Here is a 23,213-nt window from a genome sequence, read left to right as displayed (position 1 = left end):
GAGCCCCGCGTCAGGCTCTGGGCTGATGGCTCGGAGCCTGGAGCCTGTTTCCGATTCTGTGTCTCCCTCTCTCTCTGCCCCTCCCCCGTTCATGCTCTGTCTCTCTCTGTCCCAAAAATAAATAAAAAACGTTGAAAAAAAAATTTAAAAAAAAAGAATTCAAAAACTTTTGTTTTGAAAGAGGCATATATATCCCTATGTCGTTCGACTATGTTAATACCTATTATCTGTGGCCTGAGACTTTTGAGAATGAATGAAATATAGGGTACCAAGATGAATTTTGTTTGTTCTGTAATACCCTGTAATGAGTTTATCATTTCTGCACAAGTGAAAATGTGTTGGGTACTTTTGTTTTGATTTGCCCTGGTAGCCTGTCAAGTTAAACCAACTGACTTCTTTATCCTTCGGTATATACTAGAGCAAATTAATGGTTGTACGTAATAGGAGTTTTGTGTTTTTTTTTAATATTGATGTTTTGAGAGACCCTGTGTGCACAAACGGGGGAGGGGCCGAGGGAGACTCCCAAGCAGTTCCACACTGCCAGCACAGCGCTTGACACGGGGCTTGATCTCATGAATTGTGAGATCATGACCTGAAGCGAAATCAAGAATTGGATGCTTAACCGACTGAGCCACCCACACACCCCTATAGGAGAAGTTTCTTAGGTACAGTGTCTAGATATGCAGTAGGTATCAGGATGTGTTGACTATAAATATCTGAAGTGTGTGTTAACTTGATTTTGTAGCCTTATTACAAAAAGAAGCCACATGGGTAAGATAAAGAAATGTGTTTAAATAAAAAAAATACCTTTTCAGCAGGTAGGAGCCTGCCACAGTTCACTCTGTAGTTTTCCCCATCTCTTATACTCAAGTAATATGCAATTACTTTCTTCCCTCCAGTAGGAGAGGGTTTTACCTTTTAGTTGGCTAGTTTAGTGTAGGATAGGAGGGCAAAATGGCCTTTTGCCCACAGAAATGATTTAATTTTACTTAGGCTGACTACTTTTTATTTTTTTTTTAAATTTTTTTTTTTCCAACGTTTTTTTATTTATTTTTGGGACAGAGAGAGACAGAGCATGAACGGGGGAGGGGCAGAGAGAGAGAGGGAGACACAGAATCGGAAACAGGCTCCAGGCTCCGAGCCATCAGCCCAGAGCCTGACGCGGGGCTCGAACTCAGACCGCGAGATCGTGACCTGGCTGAAGTCGGACGCTTAACCGACTGCGCCACCCAGGCGCCCCTACTTTTTATTTTTTGATGTTTATTTGAGGGCGGGTGGGGGGGTGGGGGAGAGGGGCAGAGAGAAAGGGAGACAGAGAATCTGAAGCAGGCTCCAGGCTCTGAGCTGTCAGCACAGAGCCCAATGTGGGGCTTAAACTCTTGGACTGTGAGATCATGACCTGAGCTGAAGTCGGATGCTCAGCTGACTGGGCCACCCAGGAGCCCCGAGGTAGGCTGACTACTAATTGCCTTTAACTCTTTTTGTTCAAAGAATAAACCGTATTCTTTATTCATTCAGTTGCCACCTCTGTGGTGCGTGGTTGTTAATGTGAACCTTCCTAAGTTTGCCTCTTAGGCCATCTGCAACAGTCTATTAAATGCAGATGTGTCCCTGCAAAGGGGGCTATTCCAGTGGATATGAGCCATCTTTAAAGTTAATAGACCTTTTTTCCTACATGAATGACACTGATAGGATATGTTCTCATCTGTAGGCTCAGGGAAGAATTTATGGAAAAATTAAAGAAGAAAACTTTGTTAGTCCTAAAGAAGAGGTGAAACTTGAAGCTCATATCAGAGTGCCATCCTTTGCTGCTGGCAGAGTTATTGGAAAAGGAGGCAAAACGGCAAGTACTTCAGCAAAACCTGTGCAGTGGTATGAAAGGGAAAGCGTTGAAAGGTACTTAGGAGTTCCAAGTCCCTGAATTTTGGCTAATTAATAAAAAGCAGGATCATCTGGGCCAAGGTTTGGAGAAGACTGCCTTTTGTCCTTCCTGAGTGTTGGTATCCGCTACTAGTGAAAAGTAACGCCCCTTGAGACCACTCTGTGTGAGAGGGCTAACGCAGTAGGGGCAGTTGGCAGTTTTCAGCCGAGGGAACGTCAGCTATTTTTGCATGCTTTATGGAAAGAAATTTGTTTTTAAATTTCATCTACCTTTACATATTACTATAACAAGCAAATGGTTTCCAGTTTCTCTTTAACACCTGTAACGTCCTAAGTTGTTTTCAAAGCTGTTTACAATTTTGAAGTAATTGGGAGTATACGATTGGGAATCAGACTTTCAGGGTTTGAATCTGGTTCTGCCATTCACTTGTTTAACTGGTCAATTTCCTTGGCTAAGTCTTAGTTTAATCATCATGAAATGGGCATAATACTGATAACCTGATAGAATTATTGGTGGATTAGAAGAAATTTGTAAAGCCACAGTTTAGTGTTTGGCACATAGTAAGTGCTCAGCAAATGGTATTTTTTTTTTTTTTTTTTTTTAAGAACCTTGATTTAACAAGATCTGTATTTATCTTTTCCAGGTGAATGAGCTCCAGAATTTGTCAAGTGCAGAAGTAGTTGTCCCTCGTGACCAGACACCTGATGAGAATGACCAAGTAGTTGTCAAGATAACTGGTCACTTCTATGCTTGCCAGGCAAGTGGGCTCTCATGTGATGGACAAGCTCTTTTGCTTCTTTGACAAACGAAGCAGTCTTCCCCCTGGGTGTGCCCTCACCACATATAAATATTTAAAGTCGTTTGGTGCTAAACATGCTAATCCCTTTTTAGCAGGTGATTTCAGAGACTCTACTAGCAAACTAAACTAGTACGGATCTTTAATCTACAAATCTGAATCTGAAGTTGTTGGAACGGAAGGGTAAAATAAATTTTAGTAACTTTTGATCGGGTAGAAATTTCAAAGCTTTCTCCTTTCACAGGTTGCCCAGAGAAAAATTCAGGAAATTTTGACTCAGGTAAAGCAGCATCAACAGCAGAAAGCTCTGCAAAGTGGACCACCTCAGTCAAGACGGAAATAAAGGCTCAGGAAACAGCCCACCACAGAGGCAGATGCCAAACCAAAGACAGATTGCTTAACCAACAGACGGGCGCTGAACCCCTAATATCCAGAATTACATGCACAAGTTTTTACCTAGCCAGTTGTTTCTGAGGACCAGGCAACTTTTGAACTCCTGTCTCTGTGAGAATGTATACTTTATGCTCTCTGAAATGTATGACACCCAGCTTTAAAAAAAATAAATAAAAAATAAAAAAAAAAGGGGGGGGAGGGAAAGAGAGGAGCTCTGCACTTCCCTTTTGTTGTATTCTCAGTGTAACAAATATTCTAATTTTTCTTAATATACCCCCTGATGCCAGAAATTGGCTTAATGATGCATTCACTAAATTCATAAAATATAGATTGCTCCCAAATCCAATTGTTAAAATTGGATCAGAATAGAGTTATTACGGGAACTTAAGTGTTAAGCTATTAGCATAGAAAAACCGTTCTCAGTTGTATTTGTACCTAACACTAACACGAATAACCTAAGGGAAGTGCTGAATGGTGTTGGCAGGGGTATTAAACGTGCATTTTTACTCAACTACCTCAGGTATTCAGTGATGCAATGGAAGCAAAATTGTTTTTGTTTTTGGAGAATTTTATATACTTTATAAAGATAAAAAGCCCAACAGTTTTTTAAAAAAAAAACTTAAAATTTAATTAGCTGACAGGAAAATAACTGAGAAAAATTTTACTCCTGACTGGTGACAGTAAAGCTGGAAAATTAATTTCAGGTTTTTTGAGGCTTTTGACATCATTAGTTGGAAAATCCAATAAACGTTCAGTGATATGGAGCAGTGCCTATATTTGGAGAGCAGCAATACCATTTAATTTTTCGTTTATGGTAGGGAATGTTTTTGATGGTACTAACAGAGCAAAGTGGTTGCAGGAGGTTTTGGAACGGCTAGTTTAAATGGCTTCAGGAGACTCCGGTTATTTGTTTGGCTCTGTGATTAAATGCAGAAAAATGCTTTGTGCTTTAGACTATCACTACCTAAAGGAAGCGTGTCAGTCAAGAGATGCAGCCCGTGGACCATGAACTGACTGGCAAAAAGCAAGTTTCAGCTTGTCTTACGGGGTGCTTAGTTTGCCAACACATGTCAGACCAGTTGGTCTAGGGTTGGAGCAGCCCCCAAAAAGGATTGTTTTGTGAAGACCAATGGGGCACTCAGATGGTGTGACAGTGTTTAAAGGCAATGCACAGGCTCCATCTCCGTGGGCCGGGCACTGTCATGAGCCTCGCTAAGCTATTTCGGGGACTTTTAAACAATGATAAATCAAGAAAAATGTAAGGCCACCTAAAATATTATGTAAAATACAGCAGGATTTCTGGGTTCTCTGCAACCAGTTATTTGAAAATAAGTCAGAAAGTGGAGACTACCAGAAATCTTTTTGAAATATAATTTGAGTATGAGGACACATTTGATCTTTGATATTTGATACTGAACTCATGTGCCCATTCCTTAACTTGATGGCAAAACCCGGTATGTACAATTATGTGGGTGTGGGTGGTCTCCAAGGCCATTCTGCTCTCAGAATTGTGTTGCTTTTGTTCATTAAATGATCAGTCATTATATTACACTGATCTGAAGGGCCTATATATAACCCTTTAGAAAATAATGGCCTCATTTCTATTTCAAGATGAATTTCTACGAACTAGGTAAGTTTTTCTGAAGATCACTGTTAACAATTAGACATTTTGAAAATGACTTGAAATGTTTTCCTAAATGTTTCCAGAAAACCAGTTTATTTTGTAGTTTTAGCCAAAAAGTGCCCTTTGTCACACGATTCATATAGCATTCATAATGTTTTCATACAATGAATTGCAAAAATTAAAATCAGACTGGCTTTCTGGTTGGATTTCAGGTGAGATGTGGTTAGGCCAGAGCTCTTCCTCAGTGTTTGATTTTTCCCATATTTGTTGTTGTTGTTGTGTGTGTGTATACACACACACACACACACACACAGATAGGTGCTGCATTTATATCTGCTGGTTTAAAATTTTGTCATATTTCACTTCTAGCCTTTAGTGTGGCAAATCATGTTTTACTTTTAATTAAGCAATGGTAATGGAGTATCTAATTCTGTAATTGAGTTTTGTACTCACCGCACATGGATCATTCCTCATCTGTAATGTGCCCCAAATGCAGCTTCATTTTCCAGATACCTTGATGCAGAATAAAGTTTTTCATCATTAGGTGCAGCTTGGTGTATGGTATCTTTTATTTCTGGTTTTTCAAATAAACATGAATGTTCAAATTTGGTCAAACTATAAACAGATTTTTAGTAATACTACGTCAGTCTCAAGGCAAGTACCAATATCAAGTGGTACATTATTTTCTACATTCCATAGTACTTACTTTGGATCTTTATAATATTGGTACATATGAACTAAAACCTGTAGGTTTTAAGTAACAACACCAGTGGGGCAGTTATGTGTTTTCTGCTTTATTAAAAAAAAAACCCAAAACCTGGCTATTCCATTCTACCGAATAAGATTTACACTTACGCAAAATTAAACTGTGAACAGAGAACACAGAGGCCGGGGCCAGTGTTAGCTCCCAGAAATCCTGCTGGGATCTCAGGAATAAAAACAATATATTAAAATTTTAATTTGAACGTATTGATTCTTGGTGTGAGGATTAGCTCACTTACCTACAATTTCCACATTCATTTAGCATGAGTGCCCATAAATAAGACTTGTTTTGACAACAACCTGACCAAGTAGGTGGGGTTTCATTCAGAGTTACATTTTTAAGTGACTCAATCCAAATGTGATAATGACTAAAGCAGTTCATATTTTATTCTCATCTGAACTCCACTGGAGTCAGGGATGAAGTGTCCTCTTCTATTCCAAGAATGAAGTCTTCGGGTAATGTCTCAGGTGCTATCTGAGCTAACTGGTCATCATAAGAACGTAGGCTCCATAATTTCTCTAATTCATAGGTCTCTCTGGTTTCTGGAAGCATCAAATGAATCACCATGCTGCCTATCAATCAAGGACAGATAAGAGTTAAGACGAAGAAGCAGTTCATTTGTTTTTATTCTTGTGCTCTCACCCACCTCTATGATAGAATAGTGGTTGTCAAAGTATGGGCCCTAGATTAGCATTAGCTGAGAACTTGCCCGAAATGCAAATTCTGGATACCATCCCAACAAAAATAGCATAGAAATGATGCTGTGCTTTTCTCCGTGCATCATACAGGAGGTACATGACATCGATACATAACTAGTGATGTTAATTAACTTCATCCTAGTGATTAAAGGTGGGCTAGTGGAAGAAAATTCTCCATGGGTGTCACATTTCTGCACATCCTGTGAGCAAAACACAGACTGCCTTTTGTTCTAGAAGGTCTTTTAAGGATGACTGCGTAGTGAATAGTGTCACAAAAACATACCATCTCCCTCTAGAGCAAAGGACAGGCTTGCTTACAGCAGTGGATCTCAAAGACCTTTCAAATTTTCACAGTTGGGGCTGGAGAGAAGGGAGACTAATAAACATCCTACAATACACAGGGTATATATCTCCCTACTCCCACCTGAATCACCTGGTCCAAAATGTTAAGGACAAAGCTGAGAAACCCTGGCTTAATGGCCTTGGCAGAAAAAGTGTCTTCCATCACAGCAAATGGCGGGTCTGTTTCTTGCCCATCATAAAAGATGTAGCTACCCTAACCTACGGGTTCCTCTCTCAGAACGTTGTCTGCAGATGTCATCTGGCCCTATGCTGCTCTCTCTATAGACATGGGCTCAGGGAACCTGCCCACCCACCCGCCCCCCCCCCCCCAAAAAAAAACAAAAAAACTGCTGGCTGTTACTGTGATGAGTAATAAAATCATCCATCCTTCATCTCTAACCCAGGACTAGCCTGGAGTTTCACCAATTCCCATGAAACGGGGCAGCTAACTTGTTAGTTAATAAGAATCTCAGACCCTTCATAATTCTTGACAGTGTTTTTCCCTTTGTAATTAAGTATCTTAGGGGGAAATACTTTGAAACTATGTATATATTAATAACCAAATTTGTTAGGTCTTTTCAAAATTCCAGTCCTCTGTTCTTGTCCTTCTCAGTACCTGGAATGCCCTTTAACTTGACCTCATCTGAGTCATCCTAGGCCAAGATATGTACTCCCCAAGCCTTCTACTACCACTAAGGGATCTCTCCCATCTCTGCCATGTTACCTGTTCAGTTCTCCACCGTCTGTCTGACCTGCATGACTAGTTAGAGACCCATCACATTAGGTGAGAATTTTACATGCGAATAAGACCACCTGGGTTATAATTAAAACTGAATATAAACCTCAAAAATTTTACATGAAAAGCACAATCTGATACCCTTTTGCAAATGAACACAGTTCCAGATTAGGACAAAACCAAATATTTATCTGTAAAATATGTCAAAATAACTTACCAAAGTCCACACACAGCCAGTCATCAGTGTCCTTCCCTTCAATCTTAACATGAGGTTTGCTTTTACATTTCAAGTATTTGTACTGAAAAAAGCCAGATTACATATTAAAGAGGAAGGATGGAGGAAGTCTCTGTTCTCACCAAGGATGGTCTGTTGGCATAATTTTCTTGATCTTAATTTTGGAACTAGCTTACTCATTCCTCTTAACTGTACTCCATAATAAATAACTTGAGGAAACTTTCTCCCCTTACACCCCACCTACCTCCTATACCTCTCTACTGAATCCTCCCGCCCAAACCCTTCTGAGAGGGCCATCATACTCATCCACCAAGGTGATGCCTCATCTCTGAGGCAGAGAGACCCAAGCTCACTCAACATCTGGTCCTCACCTATATCCACCGCCTAAATGACAATGTTAATTGGATTTTACCATCCCATGTCTCTATTCCCAACAGGTCTTATGAATGGTCTAAAACAACAGATATACTAATATCAGACAAAATAGACTTTAAATCAAAAACTATTACAAGAGACAAGAATATTATATGATAATAAAGGGTCATATAACCCAGAGAATATATTACAAACATGCACCAAAAACCAGAATTCCTAAACATATGGAAACAAACATGGACAGAACTGAAGGGAGAAACAGATGACAACACAATAATACAGACTTAATACTCCATTTTCAATAATGGATTTAAAAAACAGACAAGATCAATAAAGAAGTAGATGACTTAACACTAGAGACTAACTGGACCTAACAGACATTAAAGACCATTCCACCCAACAACAGAATACACATTTTTCTAAAGGGCACACATAACATTCTCCAGGACAGATCCTATGTTAGGCCACCAAACAAGTCTCAATAAATTTAAAAAGACTGAAATCACACACGGTATATTTTCTGATCACAATGAAATAAAACTAGAAATCAATAGAAGGAAAACTAGAAAAGCCACAAAATGAGTCAAGAAATCACAAGGGAAATTAGAAAAGCTCTTGAGACAAATGAGATTAAAAACACATCAAAACTTAATGGGATGCAGTGAAAGCAGTGGTAAGAGGGAAATTTATAGCTAAATGCTGCCATGAAAAAAAAAAAAGTTCCCAAATCAACAACCTAAATTTACACCTTAAAGAACTAGGAAATGAAGAAAAACTTGAAGCTAGCAGAGGGAAGGAAACAATGGTAAGAGAAAACTAATATTGACAAAAATTCATGAAACCAAGATTTGGGCCTTGAAAAAAATAGACAAAATTATTTAACAAATCTTTAGCTAGAGTAAGAAAAGAAGACCCAAATAACTAAAATCAGAGCAAGGGGACATTACTAAGAAGCAAAAGGAATTATGAGTACTATGAACAATTCTATACCAGCAAATTGGATAATCTAGACAAAATGGACAAATTCCTAAAAACATAGAACTAAGACTGAACTGAGTTTGAATCACTAATTGAAAACCTCCAAACATTATTATATCTCAATTAAAAAAAAAAAAAAGCTTGGTGGGAATGGGAATGCAAGCTAGTGCAGCCGCTCTGGAAAACAGTATGGAAGTTCCTCAAAAAATTAAAAATAGAACTACCCTACAATCCAGCAATTGCATTACTAGGTATTTATCCAAGGGATACAGGTATGCTGTTTCAAAGGGACACATGCACCCCAATGTTTATAGCAGCACTATCAACAACAGCCAAAGTATGGAAAGAGCCCAAAGTCCATCGATGGATGAATGGATAAAGATGTGGTATATATATACAGTGGAGTATTACTCAGCAATCAAAAAGAATGAAATCTTGCCATTCACAACTACGTGGATGAAACTAGAGGGTATTATGCTAAGTGAAATTAGAGAAAAACAAATATCCTATGACTTCACTCATATGAGGACTTTAAGAGACAAAACGATGAACATAAGGGAAGGGAAACAAAAATAATATAAAGATAGGGAGGGGGACAAAACATAAGAGACTCATAAATATGGAGAACAAACTGAGGGTTACTGGAAGGAGTGTGGGAGGGGGGATGGGCTAAATGGGTAAGGGGCACTAAGGAATCTACTCCTGAAATCATTGCTGCACTATATGCTAACTAATTTGGATGTAAATTAAGAAAAAAAAAATTTTTTTAAATTAAAAAAAAAAAAAAAAAAAAAAAAAAAAAAAAAAAAAAGCTCCAGGGGTGGGGGTTGGGGGGCAAAGAGAGGGGAAAAAAATCTCCCAACAGAGAAAAGCCCTGGACCAGATTGTTTCACTGGTGAATTCTACCAAATAAGTAAACAAAAGCTAACACAAATTCTTCTCAGACTCTTTCCAAATACTCAAGAAGGAACACTTCCTACCATTACCTTGAAACCAAGGCCAAAGACACTACAAACTATGGATCATTATCCTTGATGAATACTGATGCAAAAATCCTCAATGAAATATTAGCAAGCCAAATTTCAACAGCATATTACAAGAATTATACACCATGACTGAATGAGATTTATTCCTGTAACGTAAGGATGGTTCCACATGAAAATCAATCAATACAATAGAGCACATTAACAAAATAAAAAAAGCCACAGAATCATCTCAAATTTATGCAGAAAAGCATTGAACAAAATTCAACACACTTTCATGATAAAAATACTCAACTAAGAATAAAAGAAGCTACCTCAAGATAATAAAGGCCATGTATGATAAGCTCACAGCTATTATCCTACTCAATGGTGAAAGAATGAAAGTTTGTCCTCCAAGATAAGGAACATGATAAGAATGCCCACTTCGGCCACTTCTATTCAACACACTGCTGGAAGTTCTGGCCAGAGAAATTAGAGCAAGTAAGGGGGGGGGGGGGTACCCAAATTGGGAAGAAAATAATAAAATTATCACAGTTTACAGACAACATGACTTAAATGTATAAAACCCTAAAGATTCCACACAAAAAAACCTGTTAGAATAAATGAATTCAGCAAAGAATTAGAAAATAGAAAATTCCACCCTAAAATGTATATGTAATAAAAGGACCCCAAAAAGCCAAAAACAGTCTTGAAAAGGAAGAACACATTTGGAGCTCTCAACTTATTGATTTCAAAACGAACTACAAAGCTGCAGTAATCAAAACAGTGAGCAAGACAGACTTATGGAATGAAAAAAAGAGCCCATATAGTCAAATGATTTTCAACAAGGGTGCCAAATCCGTTCAATAGGAAAAAGGCGGTCTTTTCAACAAACAGTGCTGGGAAAACTAGATATCTATATGCAAGAGAACAAAGTGAGACCCTTACTTTATACCATCTACAAAAACTGACTCAAAATGGATCTAAGATTTAAAAAAATGACCCACATTTCAGGCTTAAATATAGGAAAGCCTTCACAAACAGTGGAAAGGCTTCATGACACATGATACAGGACACTGAATTTCGCGATTCTTTCTTGGATAGGACACTGAAGGCACAGGCACAAAAACAGATAAACTGGACCTTATCAAAATTAAAAACTTGGGGCACCTGGGTGGCTCAGTCGGTTGGGTGTCCGACTCAAGTCATGATCTAGCAGTCCGTGGGTTTGAGCTGTGCTGACAGCTCAGAGCCTGGAGACTGCTTCAGATTCTGTGTCTCCCTCTCTCTGCCCTTCTGCCGCTCATGCTCTGTCTCTCTCTCTTTCCCTCAAAAAATAAATAAACATTAAAAAAAATTAAAACCTTGGGGGTGCCTGGGTGACTCAGTCGGTTAAGCACCTGACTTCAGCTCAGGTCATGATCTCACGGTTTGGGAGTTCGAGCCCCGCGTCGGGGTCTGTGCCAACAGCTCAGAGCCTGGAGCCTGCTTCAGATTCTGTGTCTCCTCTCTCTGCCCGCCCCTCACCCCTCCATGCTCATGCCCTGTCTCTCTCTGTCTTTCAATAATAGATAAATGTTAAAAAAAATTTTTTTTTTAAAGCAAAAACTTGTGTGCATCAAAGGACACTATCAACAGTAACAAGGCAACCTACAGAATGGGAGAAAATATTTGCAAATCACGTATTTGCTTTGGGATTAATATCCAGAATATATACACAACTACAACTTGACAACAACAGCAACAACAACAAACTCAACCTGATTAAACCTTAGGCAAAAGACTTGATTAGGCATTTTTCCAAAGATATACAGATGGCCGATAACACGTGAGAGGATGTTCAACGTCACTAATTGTTAAAGGAATGCACATCAAAATCACAAAGAGCTGCCACTTCTCACCCATTAGGATTACTATGATCAACAGCCCAGAAAATAAGAAATATCAGCAAAGATATGGAGAAATTGGAACCCTTGTGCACTGTTGGTGGGAATGTAAAGTGGTGCGGCCACTATGGAAAAGATCATGGTGGTTCCTCAAAAAATTAATGGCAGAATTACCATGACCCAGTAATTCCACTTCTGATATTAAAAGCAGAGACATGAACAGACATTCTACACTCCTGTTTACAGCAGCATCGTTCTGTCTCCCAAAGGTGGAAGCAACCCAAATGAAACTCGAGGGATGAATAGATAAAATGTGATATACACATCCAATAAGATAAAAAGCCTTAAAAAGAAGAAATTATGAGACAGGCCACAACATGGATGAACCTTGAAAACACGCTAAGTGAAATAAGCCAGTCCTGAAAGGACAACTAGGGTATGATTCCACTCACATGAGGTACCCAGAGTAGCTGAATTCATAGAGACAGAAAGCAGAACGGTGGCGGCCAGGGTATGGAGGGAATGGGAAATCACTGTTTCATGTGTACAAAGCTTCGGTCCTGCAAGATGAAAAGCCTTCTGGCGATGGATGGTGGTAACGACTGCACAATGATGTGAATGTAACTGATGCCACTTAACTGTACACCTAAAAAATGGTTAAAATGGAAAACCTCTCGTTCTTCTTATATCTCTCAGTCCAAAAGTCACTTCCAAGTCTTCATCTTACTCCGTCCCACTATTACATGTGACAGAGACCCTGGGACTGTCTTAAAACTCTTCTCCATGCTGTCTTGGTTCCCTCTCTGTCTCTCCAACTACTACTTTTTTGGAATCTTCCTTTGCTTTGCCATATTGCATCAAAGGTCCCCCTCTTATTTTACCACCCTTCTCTAGGCCATCCTAGCTACTGTTTGGGTCTTAACTGTCCCCTCTATGACGAGTTTTCAACAAGGTCAGAGAGGTTATGTTCTCCTGTAGAGTGTTATCAGAATCGGCTAAAGGCCTCCAAGTACATCTTCTTCCTCATTTCTGATGCCTATCCAGTCCAGTTAGAAAATGAACTGCCTGGGGCGCCTGGGTGATTCAGTCGGTTAAGGGTCCAACTCTTGATTCTGGCTCAGTCATGATCTCACGGTTTTGTGAGTTTGCGCCCTGTGTCGGGCTCTGCACACTGGTTGCTCAGAGCCTGCTTGGGATTCTCTCTGTCCCCCTCTCTCTGCCCCTCCCCTACTGTGCTCTCTCTGAATCAATCAATAAGAAGGGCATTCCCCTTCCTCAACTAGGCCTGTGAATCTGGAGGGTAAGGACTAAATCTTTTTCATTTTTATCTTCCCAGTACCCAGCACAGTACTTGGAAACGCTGGATACATTCAAACATTTAAATTAAACTACAGGCAGGGGCACCTGGGTGGCGCAGTCGGTTAAGCGTCCGACTTCAGCTCAGGTCACGATTTCGCGGTCCGTGAGTTTGAGCCCCGAGTCGGGCTCTGGGCTGATGGCTCAGGGCCTGGAGCCTGCTTCCGATTCTGTGTCTCCTTCTCTCTCTGCCCCTCCCCCCTTCATGCTCTGTCTCTCTCTGTCTCAAAAATAAATAAAAACGTTAAAAAAAAAAAATTAAAAAAAAAAAATTAAACTACAGGCCGGCAAGGTCCAACAGAACTTTTGTGCAATTATGGAAACGTTTTATAGTTGTGCTGCACAGTACGGTAGCCATTAGCCACAAGTGGTCACTGAACACCTGAAATATGGCTAATACAAGTGAAGAACTGAATTTTTAATTTTAAATTATAATTAGCCACAATGGCTTAGTGGCTACCACAATGCACAGTGCTGCTCTAGAAATCCCCCCTGGGTCATCTAGCCTGCCTCAAATTATTTATTTTTATTTTCATTTTTATGTTTTTATTTGTACTTTTTATTCATTTATTTGTTCATTCATCACTCATTTATGACCACAAGAGACAGGGATCAGAAACACCCTGATCCATTTATCCCCATAACTTTCACTATCAAAAACATAAAACAAGCATGCAAATTCTGAGAATTTGGGCTTCTTGTATGATCTCATATGGCTTTCCTTTTTTTAAGTGTTACTCCTCAACATGATGCACTGGCACTATTCCGTTAAGTTAATGATTCCAAAGAGGAAAGAAAGCATCCTACCATTTTCACAATGTAGTAGGCCATGGCATGCAAGTGTCGGGTAGATGTTCCACTACCAATCACAAAGTAATCTGTGTATTTCAATTCCGGAGGAACCTTGATCACGCAAATGTCTCTTGCATTCTCTTGCCTCAGAAGTGAAACCAGCATATCGATGTCAAACTTGGGGCCAGTATGATCTGAAATGCACAAAGATTCACTTGTGTCACGTGGCCAAGGAGACGACACTACATGCATGGAGACGCAGCAGCTAACAATGAAACTGCTCCTCTATGAGGGTGTTTAGATCTAAAGTGTTTTGAAAGACAGCAGGGCCCAGACCTCCTGGAAACTAAACCTGTGGTTTCGCACAGCACCGCTCAACTTTCATGGGAAGACTGCTCCCGTTACACAGAGCCACCATACATCCTTTGCTGTCACCGTTTGCAATAAAACCATACATCCACCACAAATGACTTTTGTTCACTAATACTTGAGGAAGTGAGCGATACACCTCAAACATACACAGAACTACAATTGTGAGCCGGAGGAGCTCTTAGGTAGTATGTGGTCCACAACCTTCACTTGAGAGATGAAGAAAACTAGCCCTGGTAGAATTAGTGCACCAGCCCCAAGCCATGGCATCCAAGTGTCAGGTAGAAGTTCCACTACCAATCACAAAGTAATCTGTATACTTCAATTCTGGAGGAACTTGGTTCACGCAAATGTCTCTTGCATTTTGAAAGAGTTAAAACTTTAAGGGTGATTTTCATTTTGAATCCTCGAGTTTTTCTTAGAAAGGCCTTTGGGTTATGTAGCAACTGTTATCTGTGCAGACTTAACTTTTTTCTGTACAGATGTGCATATTTTCTGTCCTTTACCTTGGAGTATTAGAACATGTAAATTTAGGGGCGCCTGGGTGGCTCAGTCGGTTAAGCAGCCGACTTCGGCTCAGGTCGTGATCTCGCGGTCCGTGAGATCGAGCCCCGCGTGGGGCTCTGTGCTGACAGCTCAGAGCCTGGACCCTGTTTCAGATTCTGTGTCTCCCTCTCTCTGACCCTCCCCCGTTCATGCTCTGTCTCTCTCTGTCTCAAAAATAAACGTTAAAAAAAAAAAAAAAAAAAGAACTTGTAAATTTATAGCTTTCTCTTACATTCCAAAGCTGATTCCCAAGAATCCAGGATCTAAGTCCACTAAGACCTCTCCCTCTCACACCTAACTTTTCACAGATGTACTCTATTTACAACCACTCAAATTTCTAAAAACTTGATAATTAGAGGGCTTCTATTGGCTCCGTCTCCTATTAGCGATTCTTATGCACCTCTTAGACCCCAGCCCCTTGCTCTTCCTCAGAATCCTTACTCCCTAACACTTGCGGCAAGTCCAATTCTCGGGAACCCTAAGAAGAATGTGAAGGGAGCTGAGGATGGTGAGATTGTGATGCCAAAGGTACGGTGCGGCCTTTCGGACGCTTGGGGTTTTGGAGACGTCAGTTCATCTCCTGGCCTGTTAAACACACAGTTGGCGCCAACACCTGTGAAAACCCTTCCAGCTCTAGAGCAGTAGGAGTTTTGTGACTCCAAGAGAAATGCATAAACGGAGGAACTCAGAGCCTCCTCGCTGGGACCCGGCTCCCGGCTGCCCGGAAGGGTCGCCGCCGCCCTCCTCCAAGCCCGTACCTGCTGTGCTTGACTCCGGCTGCCCCTCACCGGCTGCCCCCTGAGCCCGCTCCTCCAGGCCGGGTCCGCCGTGCAGGCCGCGCGCGTGATCGGGAGTCAGGCAGGCCCGGCCGAGCGCCGGTCCCGCCTTATGCCACCCCGCGGCCAGCAGCCCAAGCCGGGGCCCCGGGCCCGCCGAAGGCCCAGCTCCCGGGGAAAGGGCCCTGCACCACAGCAGCGACCCGAGTCGCCGCGCCACAAGCCCGCCAGAGCCCATCGCTGTAGCCCAGCGACGATTCACCGGGCGGACCTTAATGGAGCCCGAGTGGGTTCTTCGGCTTTCGATTGGCTAGGCCAATGCGCGAAGGCCTGGGAAATTGACGTAAGGAGAGTGGGCGGGACCAGGACACAAATACGGGGGTCATGGGCGGAGTCTGAAGGCCAGTGGGGACGCTGATGACCCGGAAGGGATTGTTGGGATTAGGTTTTGTAGGAGTCTAAGGAGAATTTGACTGCCCACTCTTGCTGTGACCTTCGTCATAGTGCATTGCACCACGTTGTTCCCCCCCCCCCTTTTTTTTTAAAGTCCATCTTCCTTCACTGCAATGTAAACAGCATGAAGGCAGAAAGTTTTGTTTTTTGTTTTCAACTCTTGTCTCCACAAAGCCTGGAACAGGCTGAATGTTTAGAAGATGCTGCTGTTGATGGATGGAAGCAGAAAAATGTTTACTTTTAGCCCAAAAGGCTGACTATGGCCTGTACAGTTCTGATAAGGATAAAATGCTTACTAGTTGCTACGTTCTTAAAGGGTCTCGTGACTGCCTGTACCTCTCACCCATGGTTAATATCTGGCTGAATTATAAGTAGCAGAGAAATCTTATGAAAGTAATTTTGTGAGTGAAAGTTCAAAGAAGACATTTATGATCTAATATTCCCTGTACATCCCCGTCCCCACCTCCAGCACTAAGCATATAACCACCAGTTTCATACAGCAAAAATGAGGCTCTTTCTGCCCAAGAGTCCTGTCCCCATGCTACTTAAATAGACTTAATAAGGTGCACTGTAAAACATTTCAAGAATTCTGTCTTGACCATGGTGCTAATGAACCTGCAACAATTACACTGGAATTAGGACATAAAACATCTATTACCAAGAAAAGTATCAAGATTCCCTAGCAAATTTGAAATCTCATCTGGAAAATCTGTTATTCTGGGCTCAGGTGGGATGGGAAGCAGAGGTGTAAAGGGCCGTTTGGAAAACGTTCTTAGCAGATTCCCCCTTCATGTACACTCCCCATATTGTAGTGTTCAGTACAACGGCCTGTATTGTGGTGCCCACCTCTGTGAGAACAAGGAGTGCTGAGGCCCAGTTATAGTATTAAACCATAGGATTTGAGAGCTAAAAGAGACCTAGGGAGGAAAAACCACTTGCGCATAGCCAAGCACTGCAGAGCCTGAAGTGGGGTCCAAACCCATGAACAATGAGATCATGACCTGAGCCGAAACCAAGGGTCAGACACTTAATTGACTGAGCCACCCAGGCACCACCCAAAGGTTTTTTTTGTTTGTTTGTTTTGGTTTTAATTTAACTTCTTGTCTTCGTTCTCACTTCCTCAGTCTGAGCCCCCCATTAGCTCTTATCTAATTACCAAGACAGCCTCCTACCTAGCTCTCCTATCACCAATCCATCTCTACTTTTTCCATTCTTCATGATGCCATGCTGTCTGCTAGAATTATTTTAGCCTCATCTGCTACCTGCTGTTTTCCAAGAATACCATAAAACATTTCAATGCTGAGCTTTGCACATGCTATTCCATTGTTTAGCGTGCCCTTTTCCACCTTTTCACATGATGAACTCAGACTCACTCTGTAGGACATACCTCAAACATTTAGGTATAGCCCCCACTCTCTCAGATGGTCCACCAATGAGAAGCCACCGGCAGTGCTCTGGGATGCCCTAAACCACAGGGTCAGTGCTTCATCTTATGGCAGTCCTTGATGCCCACTTCAGACTGGATTCCCTGTCCTTACAGCAGGAAGATCATGCCAGACAAACCAACACACAAAACATCTGAGAAAACATGCAACACAGACTTGTGCTCCATGGGGACTTTGGGGGGAAAAGATAGTGCCTTAGCCCTACATTTATAAAATAGTGAGTCCATAGTGCTCCTACTCTGTTTAAAAGGATTTGCTCCCCCTTCCGATTAGGAGGTTTACAAACAGGAGGACAAAACAATTAAAAAAAAATTTTTTTTAACGTTTACTTATTATTAAGAGACAGAGAGAGAGCACGAGCATGGGAGGGGCAGAGAGAGGAGTAGACACAGAATCCGAAGCAGGCTCCAGGCTCCGAGCTGTCAGCACAGAGCCCAACGCAGGGCTCGAACTTGCGAACCGTGATATCATGACCTGAGCTGAAGTCAGATGCTCAACCGACTGAGCCACCCAGGCACCCAGACAAAACAATTTTTAAATAGAAATACATAAACTTAGAGTAGCTGTAACTAATGGGATTTGTAAGAGAGGTAATTTTAATCCTAGCCCTTCTCTCTGCATGGTCTCCTGAGGGCAGGATTAGTACAAAGAAAGTGGAAATCTGGGGGAAAGGATGACACTTAAATGAGGCAGGAATATTCACCCACAACTGCTCAGCGATGAAATGAACTGCCCTATGAGGTCAGGAAGGACAGCTGAGTCTGGAAAGTAGTGGTCCCAACTTTTTAAATTTTAATAAACTTTTGTTTGAAAAATTGTGGCTCTTTGAATACATGCATGACAAAAAGCTGCTATGAGCTAAGCAACATTTTTAACTAAAATCATATTGAATTCCAATTAGCATCTACATCCATTTGCTGTGGGAAACATGTTTATTCTGTCCAAAGACAACGTTTGATCCATATATGGATTTGAGGATCCTTTGCAACCAACAGGAGGCTCATGGTTTACAGATTAGGAAACAAAGATGTGTAAGAAATTAACGCATAGAATCAGCAAAGGTTGGACTTGATAAACTTCTCAGTCCCCAAACTATATGAATTCAATCATTAACTTTTTTTTTCAAGTATGCTTCACACCCAGCATAGAGCCCGATGGGGGACTTGAGCTCACGACCCTGAGATCAAGACACGAGCTGAGATCGAGGGTCGGTTATTTAACCAACTGAGACACCCAGGTGCCCCTTAATCATTAATTTATTAAACAATTATATGTCAGATGTGATGTTAAGTGCCCTGTGTGTGTGTACATCAGGGAAGCTTTCTCAGGCTTTCTCTAGTTTAGCCCCTGGGCCCTGCTTTGTCCCAACTTGCTCTGTTCTTCTTTCCTCTCTATTCTCTTTGAAGCAAGTCCCTGAGGCCCCTCAGGTGTTGTCACCCCAAGTAGCACCCTCACCCTCTCCAGCCACTGAGACTAGCTGCAGAGGACATCCCTGTGACTGCTGCTTCCCACTGTCCTAACTTCCCATGAAGCCTCAGGAAACAAGTTTGGGAGCCTTTTGACTGTGGCAAACAGGGCAAACGGGAGGCTCCTGAATCAACACCCCAAGGATGTTATTAGGGTCTATAATCTTAGGAAGTCCTTTTAGTCATGGGCTCTGGTTAATTTATAATTCCTGAATCCCTCAGTAAGCTGCTTTAACCCTCTGTTCTCAGCACCTCAAAGGTAGAGATTACCAAGCCATCATCCCCTTCTGATTCTGCCTTTTAGAAGCAACCACAGAATGAAAACAAAATCCAAGCCTAACAGCAGATAGCCCTGTTTTCAAGTGGGGGCATTTTGTATTTCTGTGGGTCCCGCTAATGGGTAATATCCCCACCCCCAAATCTTTACCTGAGGTAGGAAGGAAAATCTGTGAAAAAAAACTTGTGTTAACTAACATTAAGGACACAGAGCTGACAAATATTGCCTATGAAATCATAGATTATGAGAAACTGCTGTTTGTAATTCTTTTTTTTTTTTTTAAGTATTTATTTATCTTTGAGAGAGTGTGACAAGGGGAGGGGCAGAGAGAGAGGGAGACAGAGGATCTGAAGCAGGCTCCATGAGAGCAGAGAGCTCGATGCGGGGCTCGAACTCACAAACCATGAGATCATGACCTGAGCTGATCATGATGACCTCATGCTTGCTTGAAGCATCAGAGGCACATGGGTCATTTCACACCGAGAAGCAGTTTTGATAACTCTCTCTCCATCCCTGGTACAACACTTTAGATAAAGGGGTTTCAGACACAACTCTCCACATTTATCTCAACTTTACATTTCTCGGGAGCAAGCCCCCTGAGTCTGCATCTCAGCTCTGCTGGTAATGAAACTGTGACATCCCTAATGGAACCTAAAACAACATTACTAACAGGACATGGTTTCTCCCCAGACCCCACGACCCTTCTGAGTAATTGAACTGCAGATCCATGGACTTTCTCTGGTGGCATTAAATAATGATTCAGAAGCTCTGTGGCCCTTTTGACCCAAAAGGTAAATCAAAGTTTCACCCCCCACAAACAATATCTTGGGCTGTTTTCTTTTCGCCAAAACCCAATTTCTGACTGGACTCTGATTTTTCTGTTCAGATCTGTTGACAATTCAGTAAAAATTCTGTTTGCTTTTCCTTATAATAATCCCAGTTTTATGAATTTTCTCTATTTCATAATTATTACAAGACTTCAGTAATTCGCAAGGGCAGATGAGTGTAGCCTCTGATGGCTAAACTTCAGACAGTGGGTTCAAAGCAAACAGACTTCCTCCTCAGCAGACCTGATTAGGTCTCTGATTTGGGTTGTTTCCAGGCTGGTGCCAAGTCACCACTACAGGAGGGTGCTCATAGGTAGTGAGGGGACAGCTTACCAATTGGTCAAGTTTGAACTTGGAATCTCATCCTTAAAACTGCACAGTTTTATTTATTTTTTATTTTTATTAAAAAAAAATTTTTTTTTTTACATTTATTTATTCTTGAGAAACAGAGTGAGACAAAGCATGAGCGGGGGAGGGGCAGAGAGAGAAGGAGACACAGAATCCGAAGCAGGCTCCAGGCTCTCAGCAAGCGGTCAGTACGGAGCCTGATGCAGGGCTCAAACCCACGAACTGTGAGATCATGACCTGAGCCGAAGTCAGACGCTCAACTGATTGGGCCACCCAGGCGTCCCACAACTGCACAGTTTTAGACCACCCCTAAGGAAAGCAATTGACAATAGGCATTCATGCCATGATTGTGGTACATCCATTCTCCTATGTCCCTGGGAGCTTCACAAATCCGTGCTGAATAGAATTCTGAGAAATGTATGTATATATATATATACACACACACACACACACACACACAACTATTAGGAGCCCTGTGGGCTGGTCCATTCAAACCACTTAAAATACAGAGAGGCTTTCTTTTTTTTTAAAGTTTATTTTAAGGGGGGAGGAGGAGAGAGAGAGGCAGAGAGAGAGAGAATCCCAAGCAGGCTTCATTCTGTCAGGGAGGAGCCCCACTCGGTGCTCGATCTCACAAACCGTGAGATCATGACCTGAGTTAAAATCAAGAGTCAGACACTGAACCAACTGAGTTACCCAGGCGCCCCCAGAAAGGCTTTCTTAGCTCCCTGGGGAAAGGTCTCAGGCCAAGTCTAGCCATGATATGAGTGGCTTCTGGGGACACCACATTTCCTCCAGGCTCTTTCAGCCATTTCCGGCTGATGATGCAAGAAGCTGCTGTCTGGAGCAAGGTGGTAGCATCAAATGTATAATTACTTAAGGACCAATAACATTTACAGCATTTGACGGTTTTGTTATAAAGGCATACCTCAGTTTATTGTGTTTCCCTTTATTGCACTTCTCAGATAATGCTTTTTTTTTTTTTTCTTCACAAATTGAAGGTTTGTGGCAACCCTGAGCTGAGCGAGTCCGGGAGCATCCTTTTCCCAACCGCATTTGCTCACTTCACGTCTCTGTGTCACATTTTGGTATTCATGAAATATTTCAAACTTTTTAATTATTATTGTATTTGTCATGGTGATCTGTAATCAGCAATCTTCTATGTTATTATTGTATTGTTTTAGGTGCCACAAATTGCCTCCATACAAGGTGGCAAACTGAATAAATGTGTGTGTTCTGACTGTCCCTCTCATCGGGCTTCCCTATTCCCTGAGATACAACAATATTGAAATTAGGCCAATTAATAGCCCTACAATGGCCTCTAAGTGAAACCAAGAGTTACACGTCTCTTATTAATAGCCCTACAATGGCACTCAAAGTGAAACCAAGAGTTACACGTCTCTCACTGTAAACCCAAAGCTAGAAATGATTAAGCTTAGTGAGGAAGCTATGTCAAAAGCTGAGATAGGCTGAAAGCTAGGCCTCTTCTGCCAGTTAGCCAGTTGTCAGTGCAACGGAAAAGTTACTAGAAGAAATTAAAGGTGTTTTTCCAGTAAACACAGGAGTAAGAAAGCGAAATAGCCTTACGCTGATGTGGAGAAAGTTTTAGTGGTCTAGATAGAAGATCAAACCAGCCACAACATTGCCTTAAACCAAAGCCTAATCCAGAGCAAGGCCCTAACTCTCCTCAGTTCCGTGAAGGCTGAGAGAGGTGAGGAAGCAGCACAAAAAAGCTTGAAGCACAGGTTGGTTCTTGAGGTTTAAAGAGAGAAGCCGTCTCCATACCATCAAAGTGCAAGGTGCAGCAGCAAGTGCTGACACAGAAGCTGCAGCAAGTTCTCCAGAAGATCCAGCTCAGATAATTGATGACAGTGGCTGCACTAAACCACAGACTTTCAGTCTGTACAAAACAGCCTAATATTGGAAGAAGATGCCATCTAGGACTTTCAGAGCCAGAGAGAATTCAGTGGCTGGTTGCAAAGCTTAGAAAACAACAAAGTTTGAAATGACAACAAAGGATTTAGAATATGACATAAACTTAGTTGATCAAGCAGCAGCAGGATTTGAGGGGATTGACTCCAATTTTGAAAGAAGTTCCACTGTGGGTAAAATGCTCTCAAACACCATAGCACTTCATGAAAGGAAGAGTTCGTTCATGTGGCAAATCTCATTTTGTCTTATTTTAAGAGATTACCGCAGCCACCTCAACCTTTAGCAACCACCACCCCGATCAGTAAGCAGCCATCAACATCCAGGCAAGACCCTCTACCAGCAAAAAGATGACAAAAAGTTGCTGAAAGCTTGGATGATGGTTAGCACTTTTTTTTTTTTAGCAGCAAACTACTTTTAATTAAGGCATGTATATTATTTTTTAGACATAATGCCATCACACACGTAATAGACTACAGTATAGTGTAAACATAACTTTTATATGCACTAGGAAACCAAAAAATTAATTTGATTTACTTTATTGCAGTGGTCTGGAACTGAACCTACAGTTTCTCTGGGGTATGCCTATATGAGGTGAAGTAATATTTTGGGTTAGCCACCGAAAAATGTGAATCCAACAAGAAATAACATCTTTAAGTTGGAGGGTAGATTTTGTAGGAAAAGACAAGGAAGTCAGGGCTTTGAGTTTCAAAACTCTAGACAGTTTTGAATACAATGGCTTAAATTTCATTTCTACAGGGTTGTCCAGACTACATGTGAGGAATGAAAAGATTGCTAATAACTCACTCTTTTAATAAGTTATAAAGTTATATTTCAAACCTATAGAAGAGAGGAGAGAAAAACAAATGAGCTGAGATTTACCAGATGTTCATTTTGCTATATTTGTTTCAGATCTTTCCCCCTTTAGACATGTTAGAGATCCAGCTCAAGCCCCTTTA

The 23,213-nt window shown here is 41.4% G+C and overlaps 2 protein-coding genes across 5 annotated transcripts in view; one reads left to right on the top strand and one right to left on the bottom strand.

The window, feature by feature from the left end:
* The window catches only part of IGF2BP3 (insulin like growth factor 2 mRNA binding protein 3), a 154,480-nt gene extending 149,283 nt beyond the window's left edge, over nucleotides 1-5,197 (top strand). For 2 of the 4 annotated variants that reach the window (XM_060632711.3, XM_060632714.3), the window contains exons 13-15: nucleotides 1,712-1,843; nucleotides 2,526-2,639; nucleotides 2,923-5,197. In XM_060632711.3, the coding sequence (XP_060488694.1) occupies nucleotides 1,712-1,843; nucleotides 2,526-2,639; nucleotides 2,923-3,021 (345 nt within the window). In that variant the 3' untranslated portion in view covers nucleotides 3,022-5,197. Of the gene's footprint in view, nucleotides 1-1,711; nucleotides 1,897-2,525; nucleotides 2,640-2,922 lie in introns of those variants that run through there. The other 2 variants (XM_060632712.3, XM_060632713.3) reach the window with 2 other exon arrangements.
* Nucleotides 5,198-5,240: 43 nt separating this feature from the next.
* MALSU1 (mitochondrial assembly of ribosomal large subunit 1) lies at nucleotides 5,241-15,939 on the bottom strand. The gene is made up of 4 exons (XM_060632715.3): nucleotides 15,492-15,939; nucleotides 13,834-14,012; nucleotides 7,452-7,533; nucleotides 5,241-6,030 (listed from the first exon to the last, which is right to left on the bottom strand). The coding sequence occupies exons 1-4, from the start codon at nucleotides 15,745-15,747 to the stop codon at nucleotides 5,849-5,851; spliced, it is 699 nt and encodes a 232-aa protein (XP_060488698.2). The 5' UTR covers nucleotides 15,748-15,939; the 3' UTR covers nucleotides 5,241-5,848.
* Nucleotides 15,940-23,213: the final 7,274 nt, after the last annotated feature.

This window comes from Panthera onca, chromosome A2 (genome assembly GCF_046562875.1).
Source record: "Panthera onca isolate mPanOnc1 chromosome A2, mPanOnc1 haplotype 2, whole genome shotgun sequence".
NCBI lineage: Eukaryota > Metazoa > Chordata > Mammalia > Carnivora > Felidae > Panthera > Panthera onca.
The sequence above is the reverse complement of the archived record's forward strand: the minus strand, read 5'-3'. Positions and strand labels throughout refer to the sequence as shown.

Bases quoted from the DNA above. Each gene is read 5' to 3' on its own strand.
- MALSU1 (XM_060632715.3), bottom strand. From the start codon at position 15,747: ATGGGCTCTGGCGGGCTTGTGGCGCGGCGACTCGGGTCGCTGCTGTGG. The intron at 7,534-13,833 runs GTAGGATGCTTT...GGCTTTTTTCAG, and splicing joins CCTACTACATTGTGAAAATG to TACAAATACTTGAAATGTAA. The intron at 6,031-7,451 runs GTAAGTTATTTT...CTTGATTGATAG, and splicing joins CTGGCTGTGTGTGGACTTTG to GCAGCATGGTGATTCATTTG.